Genomic DNA, 22928 nt, shown 5'->3' on the forward strand with positions numbered 1-22928 from the left:
CCAACAGCTGAGGAGCCTGGTCAGTAGCCACTGAAGGCTTTATGCGCCATGAAAAAGAAATGGTCCTTTCTTAAGCCACAAATAACTTTTCAGGGCTGATAGTGTGGGCTGGGCTTTTTGCTCACATGCCTCCAAGGCTGACTTTCCAAACAAAAACAAGAGTATGCAGAAGCAAGTAGAATTATTTGTACATTTATAATGAAATTATGGTTTGAATTTATTTACAACATATAGAAAAACAAAATCAGAGAATAGTGTGGTTGTTGGTTTGTTTTTTTTTAAAGTGAAAGCAAGCTCCACCAGATCATTTTCTGTGGGGCGGGGAAACACCTCCAACACTTATTCCAATACTTCAAACTTTTACTTGCCCTTTGAACACAAGACAGCAAAATTTCAGGTCCAGTGGTGCCCCCTCCGTCTCTGTCCTTGACTGCAAGTGTTTTGGTTGATAGCAGCCTAACAGGCCCAGGAAAAGAGCCCGCTACAGTTTTGAGTCGCTATAAAACAATCCCACAAGTTTTGTGTTTTCCTCTTCGGCCGTGGCTGCATGTCACCAGCACTCGAAGATGTCCCAAGCTCAATGGATCTCTTATCAGCAAGACAGCCACAAAGCAAAGAAGTCTGGTTGGAGGTGGTTTTTCGGAACGGAACGAGATTGCAACGATGCCATTGCTGCAGAAGTAACGACACGCCGGCCGGTCGAAGATCCAAGCACAACGGGGTGAAGAGAGGACTGGTTGGAGATTTTAACGCCTACTGCTAAATCCACCCCCACCCCACAGCAAGGGGAGAAAAAGTAATACATTGTCTTCCCTGACAAATGTGACTTGGCCAAATGAAATTAGAGAGACAAAGATGAAAACAAACCAGCTGCTTGACAAAACAATTCTGAAGTGGTTTTGGAAAATTGCATTACAGATTTGATTTTTTTTTTTTAAGAGACCAACAGAAAGAGTTTTTAAAGAAGGTGATTTTCAGGAAACAGGTTTTTCAGGCAAAGGTTTCCCCCACCCACCCCAATCCTATTTAGAAGACCAAGCATTACACACACACACACACACACACAAAAGTAAAATCCAGTTATAAAACAGAAATACAAGCAGAACAGCAGCAGGCTTAAGTTATTGAACTTCGCTGGTTGGCTGGCTTCTTTTCCAAAGCCAAGAACAGGTGCATGATAAGCTGGAGGGGGGCATTAAAAGAGAGAAAGGGAGATATAATGGAGACATTCCCTGCGAGTGTAATGCTGACACTGTTTATCTGCAGTTGTATTCCATTAAGCCTGCGGCTTTCAAATTGCCTTTGATGGAGGAGTCCACTGCAGATATAATAGCAAGTTCTTTTTGTCTTTAAAGAAATAAAACGAAAACACAAAAACGGAGCCCCTGGCACAGAAAGGGCCATACTGCATCTCAGAAGCTTGTGCAAAGAGGTCAGGGCCGATGTACATTTTGCAGAGATTCTTTGATAGTATACACGTGTTATTGCTTGAGAGAGACAACAGGTGGAAGGTGGCGGAGGCAACTGCAGCTGCAGCAGCTAAGGTGCCATCCAGAATGGCATCTGTTGCTTTGCCCGCTGCTGCGACGAAGGGTACTGGTATCCTAAGCTCCATGTCTGCGAGTAGCTACTTGCGGTTTTGTGAACCCCGTGGTCTTCTTCTTCATCCGAGGAGTCGCCAGCGTAAGCCACCAGGCCGAATCCCTTTTCTCCGGTTTTCATCTTCTTAGCTGGGTGATCTAATGATGATGAACAGAGAGAGAGAGAGAGAGAAAAAAGAGAGAGACATCCCGCCCCAGGAAAAAATAAAAGAGAAAGGTAAAAAATATCCCTCAAAAACATGTTAATTCAAATGAGAGGCATTAATGAATTTTTTTTTCCAAAAAAAAAGTTAGTCGGACACCATTTTGAGGTCACAGAGCCAACAACGGTCACCCCGGGTGGGAGGTCAGGCGATACAGGACCGGCAAACAGCACAAGTGTGATCCGTCAGAGCCATGTAAGAGAACACAGAAGAGAGAGAGAGAAAAAAAAAGAAAAACACAAAAAGACAAAGAAAAGTCAAGTTAGCAAAAATGAGGCAACATGGTTTGAAAGTTCACCGTTAAAGAACAACATGTTAAAAAAAAACAGGAGGGGGTTGAAAGTGTCCAACTACCATTTTTTAAAAAGGGAAACTTTTAAGAAGGGGGGGTGGGGAGAGAAGTGTTATGTTCTGTCTCTCAGTTAGAAGTGTCCAATTGAAGCTGGATATCCTACCAGCAGAAAAGCCACGCTGAGCACCTAAGCAAAGAGCGGAAATCGACTGACTATATGTCAATTTCACTTGGCATCATGGGAAAAGCTAAGGTTCCCTGCTTGAAATGCAGAATTCTGCTTTTCTGGGTATTGAGGAGGAAGGAGTGTGATGTATTGCTTGGTGAAGGAGGATGTAAGGAAGAGAGAGAAAAAGAGGGAAAGCAGCAGTAACTGGGAAGGAGGGCTAGGATGCTGGGTACACAAATCAGACCAAAGCAACAACCCTGAGCCCTGAGAAGGAGACACTGTTCTTTTCCCTGCAGTGTCTGAGCAAAGAAAAACATCAGCTCCAAGAACAGTAGATCCAAGTGCGGAAGGGAAAAAGTTCTACTGTTCTGCCCATTCTCCTGATCAGAATGGGAAATGGATGGCTTGCATCATCTGTCACCCGTCTGGTGCCTCCAGATGTAAAACTCACATCTGGCTGGCTGGGGCTGATGGGAGCTTTCATCCAAAACATTTGGAGGGAACCAGGTTGGTGAGGGATGACTTACAGCTTCCTCGTCTTTCTTAGGAACATAGAAAAGAGGCAAGGGACATCACCCAGGCCTACCTGGAGATGCCTTTTTTGGACTGAACCTGGGACCTTCTGCATGCAAAGCTCTACCACTGAACCGCAGCCCCTCCCCTAAAAATAAAGTAAGATTCCAGTCCTCCTGGTTCAAAACAAAGGGCTGATTTAAAGAAGAACAGAGGAAGCTCCCTTGAGTCAGAGCAATGGTCCATTTGGCTCAATATTATCAACCCGGGCAGAGCCTCTCCCGGATTTCAGACAGGGGGTCTTTTTCCCAGTCTAACCTGGAGATGCTGGAGATTGAATTAGGGGTCTTTGTGCGTGCAAAGCAGGGGCCTCCTCTTCCCCCCTCTCACCTCTTTTCTGCCCTCCTGCCCAGGCTCCTTTACGGATCACAAAAGCCCGGGTGCCATGTTTTAAAGGCTTGCTCTTTCGTATGTGGTGGTGTTCATACCAATGGCTCCCCCATGGCACCCATGGGAGAGAGCCTGGTGGTATTTGGAAGCTTCTCCCTGCAGAGCTGTGCATTGTGGGAACAGGAAGGACATTCACACTCAGAGCTCCTGGGAACTCCAGGTCTTTAAGGGTGTGTGCGTTTTCAGAGACATATTGTACCCTTAGCTTTACCACTCTGTGATTTTACTCTTTGAAGTTCGTGTAAGAATAAAGGTTTGATTTACTCTTAGCTTTAGTTTCCCTAGCTACTAGCAGAACTCAGAAGACAGGGAACTGAAAGTAAGCTGTGCACACAAGAGTTTAGCACCTGGAGGTGACACTGGGAAGAACAGCCTAAGGTTAGCTAGGCCAGCTGATGGAATGCAAGTACAAGTCACGGCTCCCGGCCGCCCACGCTCACCATTGCCGCCCACTAAGGACCCGTTCCGGTCGTCAGCTTCCACCTTCATCCCGGTCACTGGTAAAGCCGGTGGAGGCATCAGCTGCCTGTTTAGAAACAAGGAGCATTTCAAGCTTATTCAACCCATTAAAAATCCTGGTTTTAAAGCCCTAGATATTTATATTAGGCAGGTGCCTTCCTTACATTATTTTTGGCCCCTGCTGAAAACTGTTTTGCATGGGCAAACTTAGCCACATTTTAATATGGAATTTCTATTTTCTACCCAGCAGCATCGCACCTGGCCCTGCAAGGGGATTCTAAGTGCAGATTCTCAGTCCAGTTCTTAAATCAGTGGTTAGAATCAGTGTAGTTTTGAAAGGTTCAGCCCACCATCTTCCTTCCAAATGGTGTCCAGCTGTATACAAACGTTGACAGAAACCTGCTCCTCCATCATCATAAACATTTGTTCACGGTATCTTAGGAGATGTCCAAATGCATATTTCCAAAACTAAAGTGTATTAAGACTGCAGATTAAATTTATATTTTGGAATTCTGTGGGTCAATTTGTTTTTAATACTATTTTATCAGTACAGTCGTACCTTGGTTCTCAAATTTAATCCGTTCTGGGAGTCCCGAAACAGTTCAAAAACCAAGGCGCAGCTTCCGATTGGCTGCAGGAGCTTCCTGCACGCAGTCAGAAGCCGTGTAAGCCGTGTTGGACATTCGGCTTCCAAAAATGTTCGCAAACTGGAACACTCACTTCCAGGTTTGTGACATTCAGGAGCCAATTTGTTCGACAACTAAGGCGTTTGACTACCAAGGTACCACGGTATTCTTAATGTGTATTTGTTTGCAAACCGCTAAGAGGTTTTGAGGATTAAGCAATATATAAATCCTGTAGAATAAATAAATGGTTTAAGAACATAAGAAGAGCCTGGCTGCTGGATCAGGCCAGAGGCCCATCTAGTCCAGCATCCTGTTCTCACAGCAGCCAACCTGAAGGCTCTGGGAAGCCTGTATGCAGGTCCTGAGCGCAAGAAGAACTCTTCCCAATTGGGACTCACTGGCTTGGGACCAGGTTGCTTAACAGACCATCGTCTCCCATAGTTAGGCTCAGAGGAGCCTGCTGAAATGAAGGACCGTGACTAACCCGGGTCCATTTATTTCAATGGGTCTACTCTTAGCTGGATAAAACCTGTAGGAACCTGCCTTATAACAAGTTGGCCCATTGATCCTATCTAGCTTAGTACTGTCATGTGCAATATGTCCTGTTTTTAAATTTTGTAGTAAGAGAAGGCTTCGCGGACCTCTCCGCAAGCAGCGGGAGCGCTCCCGTTGCTTGCGGAGAGTTGCCTGCATGCCGAAGCCTGCACCCGCTGAGCTCAGCGCGCCCAGGCTTCGCGGACCTCTCCGCAAGCAGCGGGAGCCAGCACTGGGCTCCCATGGCTTGCAGAGAGCTGCCTTTTGGGGGGCTGGGGTCAGGGGAAGCTCGGGCCTCCCTCGACCCAGCCCCGCGCCTGGGGGGGGAAATAATTTTTTCCCCTTTATTTCCCCCCAAAAAAACTAGGTGCGCCTTATGGGACGGTGCGTCCTATAGGGCGAAAAATACGGTATTTGTCTTTTCACAATACCCCAAAACTCAGCAACCTCACTTCCCCTAATGATAGGGCCTGAGGAGCACTTCCACACTGAAACACATTTCATTGCAGTTCCCACTCAAAACTGTACCAGAACAAAGCCGGGCGCCACAGCCACAACCTACCTGTCCCTCTCTCTCTCCTTTCCTGAGGAACTTGCTGGCTTCGAACCCGTTCCATCCATCTCGGTCTGACTGGAGAAGCCTGTACCTAAATTAGTCATATGAATGGGTCCATGCTATGAGCAGAAAAACACAGCGGCATTAGCAAATCTAAAACTATGACACAAGCTATCAGCTCCTTAATGAAAACTTGCAGCAGGCCCAGTCTCTTTGCTCTCTACACACCATTACAGGCCATACTTCCGTTCTTTTTCTGGGCCTCTTAAAACGCTGTGCATTTAGCACATGGTAAACTGGAAAGCTTGCTGCACAACAATGCCCAAACGACCTGGGAGCATGAGCATAGCGTATCATGGCTTAAGATACTCTGTGCAATCCTTTCAAGAGCCCTTGAAAGGTAGGCCAGGCTTTGTTGTTTCCATATTGCAGATGGGAAGGCTGAGGCTGAGCAAATCGCTAAGGAGGCCGGTGTCATTCAAAGCCAAGGTGAGGTTTGAACGGGGGGATTTCTCAACACACAGCTTAGGTTCTGTGCCACTCAAGGATTTGAACTCAGGTGTGTGGAATATTTACTTCTCTTCCAAAGGAAAAGGTAACAGGGATCAGTTTTTTGTTTTAAAGGGCTGTTAAGACTCAACAGCTTTTTCAGACCAGCCTCTTAACTGAGACAGCAGCAGCCTGTGCCACCTGCGGCAAGTAAGAACAGCTGCCAGGGAGGTTAAGAAAACAGAGCTGGTTCCCTTTTCTTCTTCTCCTTTCGAGCTGTCCAAATGTCACAAATGACTCACCTAAGTATGGAACGAGGAAGTTGCCTTACACCAGGTCAGAACAGAGGAAGGTGCCTGCTAAAACCAACAGGCCCTTCCTTTCACTTTAGTTTAAATCAAGATCTTCTATGAACATTCTCCTTTGCTCAGTATTTTTGCTCACTGTAAACTCAGCACTCATTTTCAGTGGCTCTTTATATCCAAGCCACTGCCTTTTATTATGAGAACAAAGGAAGGTTCCTTAGACCAGGCCAAACCATCTAACCAGCACAGCCCGCTCTGACTGGTAGATTTCCATGATCTCAGACAGAGAAAGCTCTTCTCCCATGAACTCCTAATGTGACTTTTTTTTTTAACTGGAGATGCCACAGTGTGGCTGGGGCAACCCAGTCAGATAATTGGCGTTTAAATAATAAAATTTATATTTTTATTATTATTAACCTGGGACCTTCTCAATTCAAACGAATGTGCCTTTTTATTTCAATTACGGCCCCTCCCACATGTGGGCAGACAGGCTAGTCACTTGCGTTGACTTACTTACAAGCCTAGTTTAGAGATGGTACACAAACGAAGAGGAAATAGTGGCATCTATTATAAAGTTTGAAATTGGAAGGAAAAAACACTCCGTCCTTGATCACCACCACAAAGCCTCAAAACCCAGCGGAGAGTAAGATGCAAACTGGGACGGCTAGTGGGGTCCCTCAATGGGGCAGGTAGCAAGGCAAAATATATTTTGAAGGTCAATGGGATAGGGGTCAAGGTGTTGCAAAAAAAAATTGTAAACAACAGGGGGCCAAACTGCTAAGGAATTCATGTGGTATGGATTCCAAGCTTCCTGGACAGAGCTCAGACAGATACGAGATCAGGAAAGAGCTGTGGTGAATACTCTCTCTGCTTCTACTGCAGGGTGGGGAACCTGTGGCATTCTATTTAGTGCTGGACTTCAACTCTCACGTGCCCTGACTACTAGCCGTGGCTTCTGGGAGCTAAGAGTCCAACGATATCAGGAATCTATATGTTCTGTCACCACCGCTTTAAAGTGTCTCAAAGTTCCTTTGTGTAACAACCATGAGAAATCAGGGTCCTACCTCTTGGCTGGCAAACCACCTCGCCCGGCAATTGCTTGGGACACCTAGAAAAGGGTCCACGTGATGTTGGGACTACAGCTCCCATCAGCCTCAGCCAGCATGGCCAGTGACGATGGGAGGTGTAGTCCAGCAACATCTGCAGGGCACCTCGCTTGGGAACGCAAAGCCTGCCTAGGGATTACTGCCTATCCCAAAGAACGCAGCACCTTCTTTGGACAAGGGGATAGGGAACTTGAGACGAGCCTGATGAATCAGGTCAGTGGCTCATCTAGTTCAGCACCCCGTTCTCAGATGCTGCGGTGAGGACCGCGCAAGCAGGAGCTGAGCAAAAGAGCATCTCTCCCAGCCTGCGGCTTCCAACAACTGGCAGCATGTTGGCCCTGACCCTCCAGGGCCCACCTGATGACAGGGCAGTTGAGGAACACTAGCTTCTACCATATCTGACCCGTGGAGGCTTGTGGGGAAAACCCAAAAATCCAGGTGTGGAACCAGCTCTGTGACCAAGGGAAAGAGGGGCAGGGGAGGCAGTAAAATGGCAGGGAGTCACTCCACCTGGTATCCCAGCAGCCCAGATTCCCGCTCATCCGGCAGCTCTTCAGTGAAACGCCTTTTCTGGCCCGGCTGCGGTTGGGGCTGACCTGGCGGCTGCGTGGTGGCCGGCAAGGTCGTCTTCACGGGGGCAGCTGGGAGGAAAGGGGCACTCAGCGGCGTCTGCAAACCACCCAGGCAAAAGAAGAGAGGGGTTATTTCCGTTATTTTGATACCGATCACATTTGTAGCCCACCTTGGCTCCCCTTTTCTGGGCAAACACCAGAGTGGTTAAAAAATACAAGCAACGACAAAATAAAAATGTATCTTAGGAACATGCACACAATCTCATTGCATTTAGAAATCGCTTCCTGTGAAACGCGGGAGCAATTTGAGACAATAAAATCGCCCGTTAGAAAAGCAATTTCTTAAGCGCCAACAACTGAAACGGTAACGTGTATTTATTGTACTTGTATTGTCTGTGTTTTGTTGTTCTTTCTATATCCGGTAAACTCCAAACCAACAAACAAAAAGGTAAAACAACGCAATATAGAAAAACAATGTCAAATCCAATTGTGATGGGCACCTTTAGCTACTGTTTACAGGGGGTCACAATTCAGCCCATATTCAGAGCCCCCTTCCCACAACCAACCGCTAACTAAATCCGCTTCCATGGGGCTACATTTGTGGCTGTGAAAGGCAAGTCGGGCCTCAGCTCTGCACTGCTCTATTTGGTCAGATCTGCCCTTGCTGAGGTTTCCAAACCGGGCTCTCCTTTTAGCTACACACCTCCTTCTCTCTCTCTCCACCAATCAGTGCTCAAATTAGAAGGGCAGGGATTTTTGTGCTGGGCCCCTAGCTCATGTTTTTAGAGACCAATGAGAATGTTTGGATTCCTTACGAGCCTCCGCACTACCTTTCGCCTGTAATTGGAGCAATGGAAGGCTCACACCCTGCAAAACCAAATGCTCTCCCTGATGCCGCGTGCGCTTCTCACATAAACAAGAACCCAGAGATTTACTGGCTCACCGTGGCATGAATGGGCAGCTTGCCCTACCCCCACCCACAGCAGGTGAGTCCCCCACCCCACCCCAGAACGGAGTAATGCATCACGCCTGCAACACATCACAGAATCACAGATTTGGAAGGGACCACAAGGGCCATCTAGTCCAGCCCTCTGCAATGCAGTGACTTTCTGCCCAATGTGGAGCTCAAACCTATGACCCTGAGATTAAGAATCTCAGCATGACCTTGATTTTTAAAAAGAAAAAAGAGAGAGAAAGATGTGAAATCTGATAACTTCTCATTCAGACCCCAAGAGATATACTCCACATGTTAATGTTATCAAATCTCCCCTCCCCTGCTAAAATACAATAGCCCCACCACCACCACTAAGCTGTGTTAGGATTCTGCCAGCTCCTGAAGGCACACCTGCATCCCTTTGATCTCCGGGTTTGAATGTCCTGCTTTACCATATTTTTCGCTCGATAACACGCACCTGACCATAACACGCACATAGTTTTTAGAGGAGGAAAACAAGAAAGAAAATTCTGAATGAAACAGTGGATGTATCATTTTTGTGCTTCATGCTGTGGCCACAGACATGTGATTTGACGGTGAGTTTGGGGTAGCCCAATGCAAAGATCCTGAGGATCCATGTGGATCCATGCTTTGTAACCACGTTTTTGTACCAGTACAGCCCCAGGCAACAGTGGGTGCGTGATTTTTTTGGTGCAGGCTGTAGCCATGGATATGCTATGTGATCTGATGTTGAATTTGGGGTGACCCTATGCAAAGATCCTGAGGATCCATGTGGACCCGTGCTTTGTAACCACATTTTTGTACCATTGCAGCCCCAGGCAACAGTGGGTGCGTGATTTTTTTGGTGCAGGCTGTAGCCATGGATATGCTATGTGATCTGATGTTGAATTTGGGGTGACCCTATGCAAAGATCTTGAGGATCCATGTGGACCCGTGCTTTGTAACCACGTTTTTGCACCATTGCAGCCCTGTTTTTGCATCAGATCATTGCTATGTCATCTGATGGTGAATTTGGGCTGACCCAATGCAAAGATCCTGAGGATCCATGTGGATCCATGCTTTGTAACCACATTTTAAGTGGGGAGGGAAGGAAAAACATAGAAGGGACAAGGAGCACCAAGAGGGGTGTGCGGAGAAGCAGCTGGCTAAGAATGCAGGAGAGGGGTTTTACCGGAGGGAGGAAAGGAAGGCAAAAGTTCCCCCACCCACCCACCCACCCACCCACCCAAGCCAGCCAGCCAGCCAGCCAGCGCTCTCTCTCTCTCTCTCTCCCCCCCCCACCTGCATGTTGCCTGCGAGTCCCTAGACGCAGCAGCAGCACCAGAGCACGGAGAGGAATTAGAAGGAAGGATGCTCTGCTTTCCCCTCTGCTTGCTTGAAGGGAGGGGTTTTCTCTGCTCTTTGTTCCATTTGAGCAAACACAGTAAGGAAACAGAAGAGGGTGGGCAGTAAGACCCTGAGGCAGAATGCTGGAAAGCAACAGCTTTCTCTCTCCGGGAGGCTCGAACGCACTGTGTGGCTGCCTGCAATCAGTTTACCACACCGAGAATGAAGATAAACTGGTAAAATAAGGGGGCTGCGTTAAAGCTAAAGGGAAAACCTCAAAGATCCCTCAAGAACAAGGCAGGGGTTCAGGGCTCCCCAAGCCGAGCTGCCGCCTTAGAAGGGACTTTCAGAGGTGGTTTTTACTGCCCCGCTGCTTCCAATTTTTTAAAAGGCAAATTGCAGGAGAAGATGCAGCAGTCAGTCACTCCCTCACTCCCTCCAAGCACCCACGCTAGCGAATAAAAAAACAGGCAACCACACACTCACTAGCAAACACACAGTTGCGCTGCAGAGTGGCCAAACCTCCTAGCAAGCACTTCCCTGGCTTCTGCTGACTGCAACGAAGACGACCCTCGAATAAAATGTGTGATGCACTCGGGCCAGTCGGCTCCAGGGACCACACATTCGCTCAGTAACACGCATAGACATTTCCCCTTACTTTTTAGGAGAAAAAATCTGTGTGTTATAGAGGGGAAAATACGGTAACTGCCATTTTAATCACTGTGCCGCTTTAATGGGCTCGTTTCATTGTGCATTTTAATTGCCAATGTTTATTCTGATGAAGTTGTTTTACTATATGTTTCATTTATGTGTGGTTAAAAAACTTTTTTTAATATATTGCTTGTAAACTGCTTAGAAGCCACCTCCCAAAGGACCAGAGGGTGGCTTCTAAGCCACCCATAAAGCAGACTACAATTAAAACTAAAAAATAAAAGTTTAAAAACTTCTGAAAAACAATTTAAAGCGTCTATGAAACAGTCTAAAAAATAACAACAGTCACCCCTACAGCAGTGTTCTTCAACCTTGCATCTCCAGATGCTGCTGGACTACAAATCCCATCATCCCCAGCCGGCTTCACCAACCATCAGAGATGATGGGAGTAGCAGTCCAACAATATTTGAGGATTCAAGGACACTGCCCTAGACACTACGGGGTGCCCCCTCACCAGTCATCAGGCAACATTCCCTGCCTTACCTGGCCAGTGCTAGCGGGAGACTGCACTTGCGTAATCGGATACTGGGTGGGCACAGGTGGGACTCCGGTGGGCAGTGCTAACACTCCTGGCGCCAACGGAACCGCAGGAGGCACAATGCCTGGCACCCCGTAAGGAGGCTGTACCGGCTGCTGAGGGGGCGGAACCACAGGGTAGCCTGCCTGAAAGCCACTGGGGGGGTAATACGGTGGCTGAGGAGGGACAGTCGTTAAAGCTGCAGGCTGCGCAAACCCTATGGGGGTGGGGAGAGAAAGAAAGTAATAATTATTATTTATTTTATACATGAATTACTTCCTACTGAAGCATGTCAAGGCAATTTCACAAAACAGTAAAAATACAGAAAATCACTGCATATATAAAGAGAGTTGAAATTCTTACATAAACACACACACACACATAAAAAGTTTCAAACCCAATACAGAGTGTGACCTGGAGCACAAATAAAAATATCTCTTAGAAGGCCTGCTGAAAAAGGAAAGCCTTCAATGGATGCTGAAAAGTGATGGTGACTGTCTGGTATGAAATAGGAAGGTGTTCCAAATTAACATCTGCCCAGACACTGAGGTCCAGCGCCGAGGTCCTTCTGGCGGTTCCCTCACTGTGAGAAGCCAAGTTACAGGGAACCAGGCAGAGGGCCTTCTTGGTAGTGGCACCCGCCCTGTGGAATGTCCTCCCACCAAATGTCAAAGAGAAAAACAACTACCAAACTTTTAGAAGACATCTGAAGGCAGCCCTATTTAGGGAAGCTTTTGATGTTTAATAGGTTATTGTATTTTAGTGTTCTGTTAGAAGCCGCCCAGAGTGTCTGGGGAAACCCAGCCAGATGGGTGGGGTATAAATCATAAATTAAATTAAATTTAAAATTAACAAGCTGGTGGGCATGTGGGTGGGGACAGAAAGAAAAGCAGGTGGAGCAACGAATCCAAATTTTACACAGTAAACTGTTCAAACTGTCTTTAATATTGTATTTTAATTGTTGTAACCTGCTCCGAGACCTTAAGAGTGAAGGGAGGGTTGTTAAACAACAACAACAACAACAACAGGCTGGTTTCTACATGCAGACGCACAGAGTCCTTTCGCTCCTCCATTTGGGCAAACAAGAGGCATTATCAGACTTCAAGGACACATTTCAGCCAGGCAAAAGCACTCAGGGGGTATATGAAGCAAGGCCCATGCAGAGGTGTGGCCTGGGCAGAGGGTGTGTGGCTTGGGTAACACAAGTGGAACAGATGTGGCCCTCCAGGCCTAGCTATCTCCAGGTCTATGATCCCCCGTCCCAGCCAGAGGTTCCCCACCCTGTCCTTGCAAGCACAACAGGGAGCAACCAGGTGGCAACAGAGAACTGCGTCACCCACCATTGTGATGCAGCCCACCCCCCCACCCCCCGCCCCAGAGAGAATGGAAAGGCTGAGAGCCGTTTCTCCACCTGTGGCTTTTCATAATGGCAAATTTAACCCCAAAGTCTCTGGTTTCCATCTTTCATCCTCACTCCACCACCGAACTAAGTGTTGCACACTGTCAAGACACACCTGTTATGGGGACTGCCGTGGTTATCTGATTCACAAATCGCGAGTATTCAGCATGAACCTTGGAAGAGATAAAGAGGGATCAGATTGCTTCGATTTCAATAAAGGACGCTCATGCAAACCGACTGCTCTAGTGGGAGACCATATAGCCTAGCTATATGCAAACTGTTAAGCTCCTCCTGTCTGGTTCTACTGCCCAATGCCACAAGTGGGAGTCTGTCTGGGGGCAGGGAAGGGGCTTCTTCAGTATCAGGGATGGGAAACCTGTGGTTCTCCAGATGCTGCTGTAGTACTACTGCTCCCACCCCTAGCAAGTATGGCTAATGGGAAGGGGATGATGGGAGCGGCAGTCCAAAATGTTTGGAGGGCACCAGGTTGGGGGAGACTGCATTAAAACAACAGCATCACAAAAAAGGGGGGGATCAGGGCCATTACAAAATATAAAGAATTACTCAAGACTAGGACAATCACAAATAGTCAGTTTCAACCATCAGATCAGATTCCCAAGTACAGTGGTACCTCGCAAGACGAAATTTATTCGTTCTGCGAGTTTTTTCGTCTTGCAAATTTTTCGTCATGCGAAGCACGGATTCCCATAGGTATTAACGGTTTTAAGAAAAAGGAAACAAACTTGCAAGACGTTTTCGTCTTGCAAAGCAAGCCCATAGGGAAATTCATCTTGCGAAGCAACTCAAAAAACGAAAAACTCTTTCGTCTTGCGAGTTTTTCATCTTACGAGGCATTCGTCTTGCGAGGTACCACTGTATGAGGTGTTTTACTAGGTTAAGCAACTGCACCGCAACGACAGCTGGGACAGCTCAGTTGGTAGATCATGAGACACTTAATCTCAGGGTTGTGGGTTCAAGTCCCAAGTTGCAGAGGGCTGGACCAGGTTGGCTTTTGTGGTCCCTTCCAACTCTAAATTCTATGATTCTATGACAGCTGGCCAGTTTGGGAGGGTTTCAAATTAGCAAAAAATGGAAGACATGCTGCTTTGTTCCAACAAGAATCCTTTTCACTAGGAGGGTCAACATGCTGCTGGGACATCAAGGGCTGCCATAACCAAAGGATGCTGGACTCAGATTCCCATCAGGCCCCAGCCGCCACTGCCAGGAAAGCTGTATACAGTGGTACCTCGGGTTCAGAAATTAATTCGTTCTGGAGGTCTGTTCTTAACCTGAGGTACCACTTTAGCTAATGGGGCCTCCCGCTGCCGCCACACGATTTCTGTTCTCATCCTGAAGCAAAGTTCTTAACCTGAGGTACTATTTCTGGGTTAGCGGAGTCTGTAACCCGAAGTGTCTGCAACCTGTAACCTGAGGTACCACTGTATAAAGTGCAGAAAGAGGTGGGCACTTCACGTAACTTTGGCGAGAAAATGCAACAACAAAAAAAAGGGCTTACTTACTGTTTGTAACAGGTTCTCACAAAGCTTTTTGGCAGCTGCAAGGCCTTCTGGTTTTGGATGGCTGGAGGAGAGGAAATACAACACACACGTTCCTGTCAGACTCCAGACATCTGCGAAGATGGTCAAAAGGTTCCTACATAGCAGGGAGTGGGACTAGATCACCGTTTCCCAAACTTGGGTCTCCAGCTGTTTTTGGACTACATCTCTCATCATCTCTAGCTACCAGGATCAGTGGTCAGGGATGATGGAAATTGGGAAACAACGGACTAGATGTCCCCTGGGGCTCACTTCTGACCCTGCTATTCCAATGTTAGGAGTCAGGTGTCCTTGCTCACCTGCTTCAAATCACCCAGGGATCCGCTAGTAAATCCCAACCTGCTTGCTACCTATCCCACATTCAGCTGATCAAAAAGGCTTCATAATTAAACTAAGCCAGCTTACCAAACTAGACCAAACCTTTACACTTGGGATGGCACACAAAAAGCCCATTCCTTCCCAGAGACAAAGCCCAGCAGGCTCCCAGCTCCCTACCTGATGTAAATGTACATTGGCTCAAAGGCTTCTCGGCCAGAGGCAGGTTCGATGCACCCAGAGCCCTTCCCCCGGAGGAACACCTTGGCGCCGGTCTCAATCTGGATATGTTGCAAGTAGGAGCAGCCTGGGCCTTCGACTTTCTCCTTTACGTTGAAGGTAGGTACAGCGTGTTCCAAGCCAACAAACAATTTGTCCTGGACATAGTGCATCTGTACATACACACAGAGAGACACCCTTAGGTGTTGCATTTGACACCAGAATCAGGAAGGAGTGGGAATGGATTAGAGGTCCCCTGCTAGGGTCATAGCTCAGTAGCAGAGCGTTTGCTTTGCATGCAGAAGGTCCCGGGTTCAGTACCTGGAATCTCAGCATAGGGCTGGGAGACAACCTTGTCTGACACCCTAGAGAGCCATTCCCAATCAAGGTAAGCAACAAGATGGACCAGTGATCTGACTCGGTATAAGGTGTGTATAGACAGGGGTAGCCAGTGAGGTGCTGTCAAAATGTTGCTGGACTACAACTCCCATCATCCTTGACCACCCCGAGGCCAATGGGAACTATAGTCCAACATCACCTGGCAGGCACCACACTGGCTACATGTTTGTCCGATGGCACAGTGAGGTCTCCACTCTTTCTGCAAGCTGAACCCCTCTCTCCATCGTGTTTCTCTAAGAGGATGGTATCGACAGAGCCCAGCTGTACAGGCTCTGCCTTCTTAATCCTCTAGGTAAGGGAATAAGCAGACATGGACAGTTCAACAGGCAAACAGGTGTAAAGCAAAATGCAAGGCAGTGTTCAAAACTCCCATAGTTCTAGGTGTGTTTTGTGATAGAGAATTTCATTAGCGTGAACACTTTCTGAGCTCTGGGTGCAGTACTGAGCCTAAGATTTCAGATTAAAACTGCACAGTGGAAGGAAAGGAGGACCTTTTTCTGCCTCCAGCTAGTCTCTGAAGACTGGAGAAGAGACCCTCTTAGGGGGGTAGGCAGGGGAAGCATGTCTTTGTTTTTTTGCAGTCTTTGTATGAGGAATAGACAGCGTGAAAAATGAACATAAGATTTTAGTTGCAGTTCATTCATTTTCAGCTTTGTATTCTTGTTATTAAAAAAGCATGCCTAGACATTCCATGGTTGCACCCATAGCCTAGGTTTAAGGTGCCATTTAGCTCCTATCTTTCATATCTCAGTTTCTAACACAGATGCAAGGGTAAAGACACAAGGACTTGGCAGGTACGTACTCCTCCTGACTGGAAGGAGGGCTTCTGGCCAACAGCCGGAGGCAGCTGAGTGATGGGGGCAGGTTGGTGGTAGACGGTAACTGTAGCTCCGTTGAAAGTTGGACTGGATCCAGTGGCAGCTTTCACGACGCCGTTTGTAATGATTTCCTTGATTCGGTTTACTGCTCCTGTAAGGCAAAAATAAATAAAACAACTTTAGTCCTATGAAATGAAGGGAAATTGTGGCTACTACAGAAGAAGAAGAAACATTTAGGGTAATTTCACAATCATTATTCATTTAGGATATAGAACTGTTATCTGTGTTGGATTTGAATTGTTTTCATGTAGGTGCTGTTGTTGCTTTAGAAGATCATGTGAAGGACACTCTGCATGAAGCCCTGGAGAGCTGCTGCCAGAAAGCGTAGGCGGTACTGAACTACACTGACCCACTGGGCCTGACCCAGCATAAGACAACTCATTACTTTCCCAAGGACAGGCTCTTTGAGGGGAAGGTCTGTGGCCTGGTGGTAGAGCATCTATTTTGTAAGCAGAAGCTCCAAGGTTCAATCCACCAGCATCTCCAGGCAGGGCTGGGAGAGACTCCCTGTCTGAAAGCTTGGAGAGCTGCTGCCAGTCAGGGTAGACAATATTGAGCTGCATGGGCTAGTGGTCTGACCCAAGCATAAGGCATATATACTCCTATCATGCAGTTATAGAGCTGGGAAAGGCCTTGATGGTCATACAGTCCAACCCCTTGCTTAATGCAAGGTTTATAATGTTGGAAGGAACCACAGCAACTCTTAACAGATGGGTGCCCAGCGAAAAAACTAAGCAACAACACAACTTCATATTTAATAACAACTCTGTGCCTGTTAGGCTAACGGTCCCTTAGTCAAGTGAACTAACCTCGGCTGTGTACACACTACACCTTAAAACACCTTAAACACATCCTTCCCCTTAAAGAGTTGCACTGTGCTTTATCCCTCAGTTGCAATTCACAGCAACTCTTAACAAGCTACAGTGCCCAGAATTCTTTTGAGGGAAATAGTGCGTACAGCACATACACAGCCATTCTCTACCCAGGGTGTTGAATCAGAGCTTACTTACTATCCACCAGTTCTCGCGTTTGCCCCTGGACGTGCAAGTACAATGGACGATCTCTGCAAAACACAAGTTGTAATATTTTTTATATACTTTAAACTGAAACAAAGGTCTCCACTGGAGGCAGTCAATGTCACTAGGACTCTGGGACTAAACTGTAGTCAGCCTCATAGGGGATAAAATGCTGCACCTGGGGGCACTCTTATGGTGAGGGCTCTCTGTCCTTGACATTGGGCACTGTGTGTGTTTGCCCTCATTAAAAGGGATTTGCAGGAAGGTAGCTGTTTGGTGGGGGGAAGGAGTCCTCCTGGTTTTGCAAACTGAAGAATGGTAATGGTGGAAGAGCAGAGGATTTGACTTGTACAGTTTTAACTTTGCACATCTCAATCAAGTGAGCAGTCAAGTCACAAAGCTTACAAAATTACAAGAATGCACAAACGTAGCTGGTCTGCTCGTTCAGGTCCAATATCTAATCCATAAACACTCATTCTTGTCATACAAATTTTTTAATCCTGGAGAGAACCAGAGGAGGAAATTGAAGAAGATACAAACCCAGGTCCAACTTTTGCTTTCTCTTCTGCAGTCATGTACCTTCCCCGAGTTGAGACTGCGGCTCCGCTCAGCCTACTTATCTGCAGATACAAAGGGACAGTGTATTGCTCAGATTAGGAAATGCAGTAAAATCCCAGCTGAATCAGGAGAAAGGCTCACATAGTCCAGCAGCCCCAATTTCCTACAGCAGCCCTTGGAAAGCCTCAAGGGGGAGCTCACAAGCAGGGCCTAGAGGCAATAGCCTTCCTTCACCCATTCATACACCACCTATTTGTCCTCAGCAACTGTTAAGCAGGCCCCACCTGCACAACATAAAGATACTGTGTTATGTGTCATGACATAAGGATAGGGAGAGCTGTTAGAAGACCTCCTATTTCCAGTATGGAGAAACAAATTCTAGAGTTCCCTGGAAAGAGGGACCAAATGCTAAACTACTTTGGGAACAGTAGTTTTGTGAACTGAATAGTTATCTCCCAATAGATCTCACCATCTTTAACAAACTACAGTTCTATTATTATTATTATTATTATTATTATTATTATTATTATTATTATTATTTGGGGGGGGAAGAACCATGATTGTTCAAACTGGTATAATGCTACTTTAAATGTATGGTGCAACGAGGACCTAAGACTTACACTGATTCTGGAGCTTCCATTTAGCTAGGATTGCCAATATTTAATGAACCAAAGCAAAGTGGCAAGGCGTCTGTTTGCATGCAGAAGGTCCCAAGTTAAAATAAGGCATTAAAATAAGGCTGGAAGAGAACTCCCATCTGAAACCCTGAAGAGCCGCTGCAAGTCAACCTTGACAATGCTGAGCTAGATGGACCAATAGCTGGACTAATGCTGCCTCCCCCTAGACTCGCTTAACAGCTATTGACACCTGGCTGTTCCAAAGGTCGGACAGGGTTTCAACAGGAGAACCAGGCATATCAGCTGGAAACTACCCCAGAGCCACCTGGAAACCCACAGGACCAATTAGCCACAAGCAGCACAGACCTCATCCTGCGTCTGCCCTCTCGTCAGGAGGTTTCGGCACGTGAGAGGCACATCGTTTATCTCCACTTCTGCGACGACAAGATCATCTTTGCTTTTGCTGGCAGCCGGTCCTTTTCCAGGAGCCTGAAGCTGTTAACAGATCAGACAATGGGCATCAAGACACATAAGCCCCCACCCTTTGCACACTCACCTGCCCCTCTCCATCCGGGCAAGGAGGAGGCACGATCAGAGTACAAGGGTACATTCAAGACAGGCAGAAATACTCAATGAGGGTGTGAAGCAGGGCTGGCAAGAGGTGTGGCCTGGGGAGAATCCCAAGGGCCTACAGAGAAGCCTGAAGGCTTGCATTTGTTTGTTTTGGTTTTTTCTTTTTGCATTTTCAGTTACAGTGGTACCTCGGGTTACATACGCTTCAGGTTACAGACTCCGCTAACCCAGAAATAGTGCTTCAGGTTAAGAACTTTGCTTCAGGATGAGAACAGAAATTATGCTCCGGGGCGCAGCAGCAGCAGGAGGCCCCATTAGCTAAAGTGGTGCTTCAGGTTAAGAACGGCCCTCCGGAACGAATTAAATACTTAACCCGAGGTACTACTGTACAGACATTCATTTCTTTCACTAATACAACATTTTATACAATGATAATCATCTATTCCCACATAGGCTGGGAAGTCTTCTTAGGATAAGAAATAACTTCGAGATGTTTCATGGCTGTAACCGAAGGGTTGCATTTGACCCGAGCTTGAGGTTCCCCAACCCTGTCACAGGCTAAGAAAGTAGAGTCTCGCTTATTAAGACAGACTTTCCGGCATCCAAAGAGAAAAGGGGAAGTCACTGGTACGTTAAAATCCCTCCCCCACCCTCGCCAACTTGTTCTGAAAGCAGATGCGACTGAACCAAGGGATAGATTTCATGCAACCAGTCCAAATTGCTCCAAAATGTTCACTACTGACAGAAGGGGAAACCAAATTATTTTCTTTGGAAGGATGACGGAGTTAAAACAATGGGTGGCTCATTCACCCTTTATAGTCTTAATTATGCAGTGCAGTTCATACATTGTGTACAGTCATGCCTTGGGTGGCGAATGTGACCCATGCAGAAGGCACATTCGCAAGCCGCAGCGCCGCGTCTGTGCCCATGTGTGAAATGATTCGGCGCTTCTGCGCATGACGCCATTTTGTGCTTCGGCTCATGCGCCGAAACCCAGAAGTAACCCATTCCGGTACTTCCGGGTTAGGCACGGTCCACAACCCAAAAACGCACAACCCGCAGCGTTTGTAACGCAAGGCATGACTGTATATTCATTGTCCATTTGCAGAGCTAAATCTAGGCTCAAGGAGACACACAGCAAAGTGCCATCTTGTCCCAGACACCCCCTTTTAATTTAATCCATATCACTTTCCCCAGAGCTTAGCTATCTTGGGCGGACCGCCCATAGCCTCAGGTGTTGTCTCATGGGGGTGTGTGATAAAATATAGCCCCTGGTATATGCCTGTGGCAGCAGCCAACTCCCGCTGCAACATATACAGAGTCCAGAATGACTGAAATTCTGGAGTTTGGGGCGGGCAAATTCAAGACCATAGCAGCAGCACCAGTAAAATAAAGTTTTTAGAAGTATTTATCTTAATGAGGCCTAAGGGAGGTGTTGGGGACTTCTTGGGGAATGTGTACCCTGGTAGGTGCCTGGACAAATCTGAAGGCAATGCTGGGCTTGGTGAATTAATTTTTGATCAGTTTCATGTCAACACTGCTGGATGTTATGTGCTCATTTTGAACTGTTTTCATATAATTGTTTGTGGCTTGTGATATGTTGCTACAGATCTGCCTATCTCACAGTTGCTATTTTGTTTTGTTCTTAAGGCAAACCACTTTGACCACAATACATATTAAAGGGTAAGCGGACAAATGAAAAAAGGGCACGCTGATTGCAGAACAAACCTTCATTACAACCCACTGATAGCCAACACAAGGGGTTATATCCAACCATGTTGACCCACTGCAATTAATTTCAATGGGTTTGATATGCCCCAATACACATTTGGCCAGATGTCAGGAAACAATGGGCAAATAGTTAATAGCATGAGTGAACAAGTCCAAATCCTAAATTTGAGACTTCAGCTGTGTACACAGCAGAGCACATGGCTCCCTGCAAAGAATCCTGGGAACTTAAATTTAACCTTCACATAGCTACAAAGCGCAGCACCCATAACAACCTACAATTCCCAGGATTCTGGGGGGTGTGCTTTAAATGTATAGTGTGTATACAGCTTTCTTTTCTCAACCATCATGAAAGTTAAATGGCTTCTTGCTTTCGAAATCTGATGCCTTCACCCTGCCAGTCACTGACCTTGTCCGTTGAATTCGCCGTTGGTTTCAGCTTCCCTTTGGCCATTAACATGGCATTGATTTTGGCTGCCACAGCAGCGGCTGCATCCAGAGCTCCCAGTGGGGCCGCTGAGCCCTCAGACCCTGACATCCCAGATACACTATCTCCGCTGCCCTGGACAGGCCGGCCAGCCACGGGAGTGGTTGCAGGAAGGAGGAAGAGAGCCGGAGACGGGCCAGGCTGGTCCCATTTGCTGCGTCGCCTGGAGAAAAAAAAATCAAATTAAAGCTTCAGATTCCCTCCGGTGCTGCTGCCTGTTCCTTGATCTCCTCACTCCATAAGGCTTAGAGCTTGTAACACATCTCGACGGCTCAAAAACCCTCTCAATAATCCCGGCAACAGCAGCCTTAGAGGGTAAGACAATACAGTGGTACCTCGGGTTAAGTACTTAATTCGTTCCGGAGGTCCATTTTTAACCTGAAACTGTTCTTAACCTGAAGCACTACTTTAGGTAGTGGGGCCTCCTGCTGCTGCCGCACCGCCAGAGCACGATTTCTGTTCTCATCCTGAAGCAAAGTTCTTAACCTGAGGTAATATTTCTGAGTTAGCAGAGTCTGTAACCTGAAGCGCCCGTAACCTGAAGCATATGTAACTTGAAGCGTATGTAACCCGAGGTACTACTGTATTTGTTTAAGGTAGATTTACAGCCTCTCATAAGGTGGGGGACCTGCGGCCCACGAGGTGTTGCTGGACACAACTCCCATCCCCGCGACCATGCTGGCTGGGGGCTGGCGGGGAATGGTGGTCCAGCGACGTCTGGAGGGCCTCAAGGGGACCCCGGCATGGGCGAAACCCATAAACGGGCTCCTCCTCCTCCGCCTCCGCCAGGCCTCTCCCTCCCCCTCTCCCTCAACCTTCCCTTCCCGGCCTCCCCTCTCGCCCGGCCTCGCAGCCGCGGCCTCCTCACCCTCCAGAGGCCCCATGCTCTCGCTGCCCCGAGCTCCCCGTTGACATGGCTCAGACGACCCTCTCCAGGCCGCTGCCGCCGCCGCCTTCTCCGCTCTGCTGAGAAACTTCCCCTCCCTCGCGTCACTTCCGTTCCGCTGCCGCCGCCGAAAACGTCACTTCCGCTCGTTGTCGTAGCGACGGTGAAAGGTTGCTCGGGAGAGAGAATGCCTGGCACCATAGCGATAGTAAAAAAGTTAGAGGGGCGCACGTGCGCTCAGGTTCCGGCCGTATACACGTAGAGCTTATTGATTTAATATTTTGATTATATTCTTGCTATTTTATAATTTCAATTATTTGCTTACTCTTTTTTTTTTGCTTATTTCATTTTTTTGTTTCATTTATTTGCTTGCTGTTTTATGATGTTGTTTTTGTATTTATCATTTTATTTATATACAGGCATTTCTAAACGATAATATAGATTTAAAAGAAAAGAAAACTCTAAACAATAGATACACAATAAAAAAAACCCCAAAATCCATTGAAACGAAAACGCAGTTAATAAATTATGGAAGTGGGAACTTCTCTGTAGAAGTTAATTTGTAAGAAAGGAATTCCGGGGGAAATGTCTCCTTTTGACCTTTCCTACCGTGAGCTCCAAGAAATATGAGGCAGCTAATTATTGCCAGTCATTAGTCAGGGTTTATGCTGTTTCTAATTAGGGTGTTTTATTGCTCACTATGATTTGGGGTGAGTGGGTGGGTGTTTGCAAACAGAGCATAAGTCTTCCGTATGTAACTGAGCGCTGGATTGGGACCACAAAGACTTCACTGTTTTTTACTTTGGTCGAAAAGGATGAGAAAGTGGCATACGTCCAATCAATTAAAATAAGACAATACCTGCCTACAGGTAAAGAAGAAGAAGAAGAAGAAGACACACAAGCAGAAAGGGAC

At 47.0% G+C, this 22928-nt stretch overlaps 1 protein-coding gene across 4 annotated transcripts; it reads right to left on the bottom strand.

Annotated features, from left to right (window-relative positions):
* Positions 1-176: 176 nt before the first annotated feature.
* Positions 177-22137, bottom strand: KHDC4 (KH domain containing 4, pre-mRNA splicing factor). 4 transcript variants are annotated; one of them, XM_081891540.1, is made up of 14 exons: positions 21998-22137; positions 21052-21292; positions 18708-18836; positions 17707-17786; positions 17161-17213; positions 16075-16241; positions 14835-15046; positions 14304-14364; positions 12899-12956; positions 11351-11601; positions 7814-7972; positions 5410-5522; positions 3669-3754; positions 177-1730 (listed from the first exon to the last, which is right to left on the bottom strand). In XM_081891540.1, the coding sequence occupies exons 1-14, from the start codon at positions 22042-22044 to the stop codon at positions 1540-1542; spliced, it is 1848 nt and encodes a 615-aa protein (XP_081747666.1). In that variant the 5' UTR covers positions 22045-22137; the 3' UTR covers positions 177-1539. The 4 variants fall into 4 exon arrangements, 2 of the variants coding, with proteins under 2 accessions (XP_081747666.1, XP_081747665.1); XM_081891539.1 differs by having other exon boundaries at positions 177-1739; XR_014163475.1 differs by having other exon boundaries at positions 1676-1739; positions 5410-5494.
* Positions 22138-22928: the final 791 nt, after the last annotated feature.

Source organism: Podarcis melisellensis (assembly GCF_964234715.1).
Source record: "Podarcis melisellensis genome assembly, chromosome: 16".
Classification (NCBI taxonomy): Eukaryota; Metazoa; Chordata; class Lepidosauria; order Squamata; family Lacertidae; genus Podarcis; species Podarcis melisellensis.